The sequence below is a fragment of the Scyliorhinus torazame genome, chromosome 5, assembly GCF_047496885.1.
Source record: "Scyliorhinus torazame isolate Kashiwa2021f chromosome 5, sScyTor2.1, whole genome shotgun sequence".
NCBI classification, from domain to species: domain Eukaryota; kingdom Metazoa; phylum Chordata; class Chondrichthyes; order Carcharhiniformes; family Scyliorhinidae; genus Scyliorhinus; species Scyliorhinus torazame.
The window spans coordinates 145,493,315-145,501,625 of NC_092711.1; the positions used below are offsets into that span (position 1 = coordinate 145,493,315).

Below are 8,311 nucleotides of genomic sequence, written 5' to 3' on the forward strand. Positions count from 1 at the left end.
GAATGACCCCAGTGCTCTTCTGTAGATTTTCCCACAAGTAACTCTTGCCCTTCCATGGTCTTATTTTACTAAAATCCGCTCTCTCCCAATACACAACCTTTTTTTGCAACTTGTCCATTTTATTTTGTACCATGTTGTGGTCGCTATCACTAAAATGCTCCCCCACCAACACATCAACCACCTGCTGGCTTCATTCCCCAGAATTAGGTCCAGCTCTGCACCATCCCTTGTTGGACCCTCTACATATTGAGCTAAAAGGTTCTCCTGCATACATTTTCAGAACTCTACTCCATCTGCTTGTTAGGTGAATTGGACATTCTGAATTCTCTCTCCATGTACCTGAACAGGCGCCAGAAGGTGGCGACTCGGGAATTTTCACAGTAACGTCATTGCAGTGTTAATGTAAGCCTACTTGTGACATTAATAAAGATTATTATCTAAACTCTTTAACATGATGACTTGATGACTATTCCAATTAATGTTGGGAAAGTTGAAATCACCTTAGATAATTACCCTATTATTATTATTACACACCGCCATGAATTGCGCACATATTTGCTCCTCAATTTCCCGCTGACTATCTGGGGGTCTACAATAAACACCCAGCAATGTGACTGTCCTTTTCCTCAAGTACTATGGACTGGACTGTTTGTTGGCAGTTCCAAGCTGAAGTTCTGAATTCCCAACTGTAAAATCATGCCACATCTGATTCGATCTATTTATATATTCGAGCTAGTTTACCCTCAGACTCTATTTCCTTCCTACCTCTTTATTATATTTTTGTTCATTTTTTGCTGCTTCTTAAAATCGGTCCCACCTTTGACCGAACACAAACCTTTTCAGATTTGTGCAGCACTTTCAGTTTAATCCTTTACTTCCTTCTTTAATAATAATCTCTATTAGTGTCACATGTAGGCTTACATTAACACTGCAATGAAGTTACGGTGAAAAGCCCCTAGTCGCCACATTCCGGCACCTGTTCAGGTCACGGAGGGAGAATTCAGAATGTCCAATTCACCTAACAAGCACATCTTTCGGGACTTGTGGGAGGAAACCGGAGCACCCAGAGGAAACCCACGCAGATACGGGGAGAGTGTGCACACATTGATGATGCATCCTTCCCAAAGAGACAAATGTATTTATATTAGATCTGCCTGTAGGGGTAGGAAAAACATTATTTACTTTGCATGATAAAATAAATGTCCTTCCATCAGCTTTTGTGGATTATTTCAGTGGAAATGTGCTCTCCCAGGCTCAATGATCATCAGCCCACTGGAAGCAAAGTCATGGCCAATCCAGCAGAAAGAAACCCTCCCACTGCACCATGTGTCAGAATCAACATGGTTCAGTCCTGGGTGTGATTAACAGCAGCAATAACAGCAGAATCCAACCCCTGTCATCACTTGTGAACTCGCTGGTGTCTCAGCAGGTCTGATGACTGACTGAATCCTTTCCCACACACTGAGCAGGTGAAGGGCCTCTCTCCAGTGTGAACTCGCTGGTGTACTCGCAGTGTGGATAACTGAGTAAATCCCTTCCCACAGTCAGAGCAGGTGAACAGCCTCTCCCCAGTGTGAACTCTCTGGTGTGTCTGCAGGCTGGATAACCGAGTGAATTCCTTCCCACACTGAGAGCAGGTGAATTGCTTCTCCCCAGTGTGAACTCGCTGGTGTCTCTGCAGGCTGGATAACCGAGAGAATGTCTGCCCACAGTCAGAGCAGGTGAATGGCCTCTCCCCAGTGTGTACTTGCTGGTGTGTCTGCAGGGTGGATAACTGAGTGAATCCCCGCCCACACACACAGCAGGTGAACAGCCTCTCCCCAGTGTGAACTCGCTGATGTTTCCGCAGGGCGGATGAATCATTGAATCGTTTCCCACATTGAGAGCAACTAAATGGCTTTTCCCCAGTGTGAATTCGCTGGTGTGTTTGCAGGTGGGATAGTCGAGAGAATTCCTTTCCACAGTCAGAGCAGGTGAATGGCCTCTCCCCGGTGTGAAGTCGGTGGTGTGTCTGCAGATTGAATAAGTGAGTGAATCCCTTCCCACACTGAGAGCAGGTGAATGGCCTCTCCCCAGTGTGAACTCGCTGATGTCTCCGCATGCTGGATAAGTGAGTGAATCTCTTCCCACACTGAGAGCAGGTGAACGGTGTCTCCCCTGTGTGAACTCGCTGGTGTGACTTCAGGCTGGATAACCGAGTGAATCTTTTCCCACACTCAGAGCAGGTAAATGGCGTCACCCCAGTGTGAACTCGATGGTGTGAGTTCAGGCTGGATAACTGAGTGAATCTCTTCCCAAACTGAGAACAGGTAAATGGTTTCTCCCCAGTGTTACACCGCTGATGTCTCTGCAGGTTGGATAACTGAATGAATCCCTTCCCACACTGAGAGCAGGTGAACGGCCTATCCCCACTGTGAATGCGTCGATGAGCTTCGAGCTTTGATGGGGCCCTGAATCCCTTCCCACAGTCCCCACATTTCCACGGTTTCTCCATGTTTTGGGTCTCCTCGTGTCTCTCCGGGTCGGACAATCAGTTTAAACAGAACACGTGTACGGTCTCTCCCCGCTGTGAATGGTATGATGTTTTTTCAGGCTGTGTAACTGGTTAAAGCTCTTTCCACAGTCAGTGCTCTGGAACACTCTCACTCGGGTGTGTGTGTCTCGGTGCTTTTCCAGTCACACTGATGGTTAAATCTTTGGAAGCTGACAAATCAGGGAAACATTTCTCTTTCCAGATTCAAAGGCCGATGATATTCAGGTCCTAATGAACCGAGTGACTCGGTCAGATCTTGATGTGATGTTTGGTTTGAGATTTCTTTCTGTAAATCCTCACTGTTGAATATCCTGGACAAGGAGTTTACAAAAGACATCACTGTCAGTGCAGGATAGAAATTCAAAACAGACAATTCTAGTTTCTCTGGAACATTCTTTCCTCTCATTCCCCACAAGCTGTAAATCTCCATCCCACACACTCCCTCCATTCTCACTCTGCTGTATCTAATATTCACCCTCCCAATTCTCCTGAAGGTGCTGATTCAGGCTGACTGACAGATCCATGCTCACTGCTTCCTGTCAGATCTCCGGTGGCTGTATGTTGGAGAAGGTCACACACTACGTCGCACCATCAGGATGATTGGTTTTTTTCGTCCTTTTTGCCCAATTCCCGGGGAATTTATGTGAACAAACTTGGGTCAAGCTGAAGGTTCAGTGAACACGTCGACAAAATCATGCTGAAAATTTAAAAAAGTCTGATGGGAAGGAAGTTACGAGAGGAAACCCTTCGACGGATTTGGTGAGTGCGTGTGGCTCACCAGGAGGGAGGTTGGTGGAATTGACTCCAGTGGGTGCAGCCGTTCCTATCACGGTGGATATGCTGGTGGGGGCACTGGCGTCGGAGTTTGAGAAGCAGGTTGGGAAGTACTTTGAGAAACAAGGGCAAGCTCTGCCAGCATCTCTAATGGAAAGAATCCTTTTACTTGCGGGATCGCAGGAGGGTAACACGTCTGGAATCTATGGGCGGATCCTTTCAGAAGAAGTAAGCTCAGTGGATGGAGTGAAAGTGAAGTGGGAGGAGGATGTGGGGCCTGTAGGAGATGATGGGGTGTGGAGTGAAGTCCTTGACAGGGTGAACTCCACGTCATCGTGTGCGAGACTGGGCTTGGTCCAGCTCAAGGTAGTGTTTAGGGGACACCTAACCAAGGAGAGGATGAGCAGTTTTTTCCTGGATGTGGACAATAGGTGTGAGCGGTGTTCCAGAGGTCCGGCCGGCCAACCACACACACATGTCCTGGTCCTGTCCCAAACTAGTGAGCTTTCAGGTCTCCTTCTTTCGTACCATGTCGGCGATTATCAATATCGAACTGGAGCCCTGGCCTTTGGTTGCCATATTTGGGGTGTCGGACTCGCTGGGGCTGCAGACGGGGGAGCGGAGGCCGATGTCCTTGCCTTCCCTTCGTTGATCACCCAGAGGTGAGTCCTGCTCAGTGGAGGTCTCCAACCCCACCAATTGCCCCAGCATGGTGTGGGGATCTAATGAAATTTTTATACTGAAAAGATTAAATACACCGTGAGGGAATCAGTCCAGAGTTTTACTCAAGGTAGTGGCCTTCTATTACTTACTTCAAGGAGTTGGTCACTATCAGTTGCTGTGGCGGGAGGGGGGGGGGGAAGAGATTGGGAGGTGGGGGGGTGGAGTTGTCTTGTGTCGGATTGTGTTTTGTTTCTTTTTTTCTTGGTGGATGTTTTGGGGTTTTATAAAAATTTGCATGTTCTGTAAGAATTTGTAAAACTGAAAAACTTTATTTTTAAAGCAAAGATGATGAATAATTTCTGACTGAAATTGGATGGGCAATGCAGGGTCACAGAATGGGACCCACTCGACACTGACAGAATTGCTCAACAGAGTGGGCATCGACTTGAAACGTCCAATGGACTCCTCGTCTTCTGTTATAAATCTGACTGGAAATATATAACGTAGCTACAGGACTATATTACAAAACCAGAATAATCAATGTACTTTATTCCAGAACAACCAATAATATATCTAATCTGTGCAATAAAACAACACCAGACATCTCTCTGTCCTCATAGAATCAGAGTTTTACAGCAGAACAAGAAGCCCTCCAGCCCATCATTTCAGCATCAGCTATCTAGTACCTATCTATTCTCATCCCATTTCCCACCACTTGGTCCACAGCCTTGTATGCTTTGGCCGATCAAATGCTCCCTGCTCTTATATTCTATACCTCAGCCAATAGAAGCATGAATCCCATAACCCGATTGATTGAATGGCCTAATTCTGCTCCTCTGACCTATACTCTTATATCCCCTCGTGACCACCTTATCTACCTGTCCTGCTGTCTTCAGGGACCTATGGACATGCACACCAAGGTCCCTCTGGTCCTCTGTACTTCCTAGGGTCCGACCATTCATTGTATATTCTCTTGCCTTGTTAATCCTCCCAAAATTCATGACCTCACACTTTTCAGAGTTAAATTCCATTTGCCACTGTTCTGTCCATCTAACCAGTCCGTCCACATCATCCTGTAATCTAAGGCTTTCCTCCTCACTATTTCCCACACCACCAATTTCTGTGTCATCTGCAAACGTACTTACTTCCTACGTTCACACCCGATCATTAATGTACACTACAAACAACAAGGGACCCAGTACTGATCCCATCGGAATATCACTGGACACAGACTTCCAGTGACAAAGACAATCTTCGACCATCACCCTCTGCCTCCTGCCACAAAGCCAATTTTGGATTCAATTTGACAAATTGCCCTGTATCCCCAGGGCTTTTATCTTCCTGACTAGTCTTCTGTGTCAGGCTTTATCAAAAGGCTCACAGAAGTCCACTTAAACTACATTAACTGTACAGCCTTCATCACCTAGTCACCTCCTCAAAAAATTCAGATCAAATTTGAAAGACCCGATCTCCCCCTGACAAAACCATATTGACTATCCTTGATCAATTCTGCCCCAGAGTTTTTTTTCCAATAGTTAACGACCACTGATGTCAGACCAAAATCCAAATCGAAACAAAATCCTACCAACTCTCCTGGCCTGAGACAATTCACACCTCTTTAACCTGTGATTCTCCCTCTCCCCAGTTGTTCCGTCTGGACCTGCAGACTTAATTACCTGCAAAAACTTGTATTCAAAGCATCGTATTGCAGCTTAGACTTTGTCTATATATATGTTTCTGGAACCCACCTCTTCGTTCACCTGAGGAAGGAGCAGTGCTCCGAAAGCTAGTGATTTGAAACAAACCTGTTGGACTTTAACCTGGTATTGTAAGACTTCTTACTGTGCTCACCCCAGTCCAACGCCGGCATCTCCACACACTGAAGTTAGACTCACTGGTCTGTAATTTCCTGGTATTTTCTTACTTCTTTTGAATAATGGTACTACATTATCTGTCCTCCTGTCCTCTAGCTCCGCTCCTGTGACCAGAGAAGATTTGAAATTGTCAGATCCTCTTCAATCTCCTCCCTTGCCTCCCATGGAGGCCTGGGGATTTAAATAAGTCAACAATTGAAGGTCAGGGGTGACACGGTGACAATGGATCGCATGGCTGCCTCACAGCGCTGAGGTCCCAGGTTCGATCCTGGCCTCAGGTCACTATACTTGTGGGGTTTGCACATTCTCTCCATGTCTGCGTGGGTCTCACCCCCACAGCCCAAAGATATGCAGGGTAGGTGAATTGGCCATGCCAAATTGCCCCTTAATTGGAATAAAGAAATAATTGGATACTTTAAATTTATTTTTTTTAAAAAGCAATTGAAGGTCAGAATTTGAAAAGAAATGGACAGGGGAAGAAAAGAAAGTGTTTTACTCCCAGATGTTGGAGACAGGAGGAAGTTTCAGTCTGTGTGAAGATCGATATTCACTCAGACAGAGGAGCAGCAGCTTTGCTGGGCAAACCAGTGGAGGAAGCTCCGTGCAGCCATTGACACAAAGACCGGACACTGATCTGCTGCAGGCCCAGCGTATTTCCGGTCCTCCCCAGGTTTCCATTGTTCCTGTAGCCAATAGAGGGTGGATTCGGGCCTCACGTGGGAGTGGGCGGGGCTTTCACCGCCGGACGCACTGAGCTCATTTCCAATCTGCAGCATTTTGTTTGTCCCAAACTGACTGCGAACGCCCCTCCATTCCTGTGACGTCACAATGCAATCCTGTACGAATCACTCTGAATAGAAATCACTCTGAAGCTCAAAATGTCACTTCCGTCCTTTAGACGTCACAGTGGATCACTTGTCCAATAGGAATAACTGTGAGGCTCAAAATGTCACTTCCGCATTGTGACGTCACGGGGAGCCTTGCCGCAATCAGCCAATAGGAATCAGTCTGCTCCATAGAATGAGGACCGGAACAGGAAGAAGCACACGGGAAGTTAAAACAAGCATTGACTTCTGCCCCCGGCCTCGGTCCACCAGACCTGAGAAAGCCGACCTACATACATTGCAGGAACGAAGGTGAGTTCCATGCCGCAGTAGTGACCGAAGTCCACGGGGACAGGCGAAGACCAGTGGCATATTACTCAACAAGACGGGCTTGGCTCGCTGCGTGGCAGTTCTGGACTGCGCAGCATGGGCGGTCAGAGTCAGCGAACCTACAGTAATGAACGGAGATATTATCTTGCACACCAGGCATACCATTGTAGAAATGTTGAACAACAGTAAGCTCAGATCAGTCTCAAACCTACAACAGGCCCACTGGGAAACAGTGTTCATTCCTAATGATGTGGAGATGACGGTGTTGGACTGGGGTGGGCACAGTAAGAAGTCTTACAACCCCTGGTTAAAGTCCAACTAGCTTTCGGAGCTCAGCTCCTTCCTCAGGTGAAAGTTCACCTTCAGCTGAGGAAAATTCAGCTCCGTCACCTGAGGAAGGAGCTGTGCTCCGAAAGCTGGTGATTTGAAACAAATCTTTTGGACTTCAACCTGATGTTGTAAGACTACTTACTTAATTCCTAATGATAGATCAGTGGTCATCATAAAGGACACCTGGGAAAACCCTGCAGAAGGAATCATATACACAGGAGAGTTCTATGTATACTCTGAGATAGATGAAGAGGTAAGTGGTATGATAGTAGAAGAAGACCCTCTAGAAACCCCAGAACTCACCTGGATGCAGATGGAATGAGAAAATATGTCAACGGTCCCCACGAACCGGATGGGCATTAGTAGATGACAAATTAAGAAAAGTCCTCTTTGGAAGGCTGGAAGAAGCACTGTCAGCAGAGGTGGCTGAATTGATGGCTTTCACTCGGGCCCTGATCATGGCCAAGGAAAGACGGTGAACATATACACAGATAGTAGGTATGCCTTCAGGGTCGTGCACAACTATATGATGGCATGGGAAAGGAGAGGCTTTGTCACTTCTGGAGGAGATAGGATAAAACAACAACAATGTATAGAAGCCTTATTGGAAGCCACAAAGTTACCGTGACAGGTAGCAGTGATAAACATTAAGGCCCACCAGAAGGCAGAGACACCCCAACAAAAAAGTAATGAAGCAAGAGACAAGGCGGCCCAAATTGCCCTGGAACACGACATTCCCGTCATAAGTGCCCAGGTAGAAGATGTCAGTGTTGAATAATTACACAAAGACATATCAAGGGAAGAAAAGGAGGAATGGGATAAAAAAAAGGGGGGAAGCCAGATAAGAAAGGGATCTTGAGGAAGAATGGAAGGGTAATTGCCCCTGCCTGCCTCAGGCAGACCCTCCTTGAATTACACCATAGTATGGACCAGGCAGGAAGAGAGGCCATGATACACTTATCGGAAAGGAATGGTGGTGGCCA

General features: G+C 46.7%; 1 protein-coding gene across 4 annotated transcripts; it reads right to left on the bottom strand.

Moving 5' to 3' along the window:
* Window positions 1-429: 429 nt before the first annotated feature.
* Window positions 430-6,673, bottom strand: LOC140421925 (uncharacterized). Of its 4 annotated transcripts, none has more exons than XM_072506901.1 (3): window positions 6,561-6,673; window positions 5,719-5,948; window positions 430-2,844 (listed from the first exon to the last, which is right to left on the bottom strand). In XM_072506901.1, the coding sequence occupies exon 3, from the start codon at window positions 2,492-2,494 to the stop codon at window positions 1,400-1,402; it is 1,095 nt and encodes a 364-aa protein (XP_072363002.1). In that variant the 5' UTR covers window positions 2,495-2,844; window positions 5,719-5,948; window positions 6,561-6,673; the 3' UTR covers window positions 430-1,399. The 4 variants fall into 4 exon arrangements, with proteins under 4 accessions (XP_072363002.1, XP_072363001.1, XP_072363000.1 ...); XM_072506900.1 differs by lacking the exon at window positions 6,561-6,673 and adding an exon at window positions 6,341-6,453 and having other exon boundaries at window positions 5,822-5,948; XM_072506899.1 differs by lacking the exon at window positions 6,561-6,673 and adding an exon at window positions 6,341-6,453.
* Window positions 6,674-8,311: the final 1,638 nt, after the last annotated feature.

Bases quoted from the DNA above. Each gene is read 5' to 3' on its own strand.
- LOC140421925 (XM_072506901.1), bottom strand. From the start codon at position 2,494: ATGGAGAAACCGTGGAAATGTGGGGACTGTGGGAAGGGATTCAGGGCC.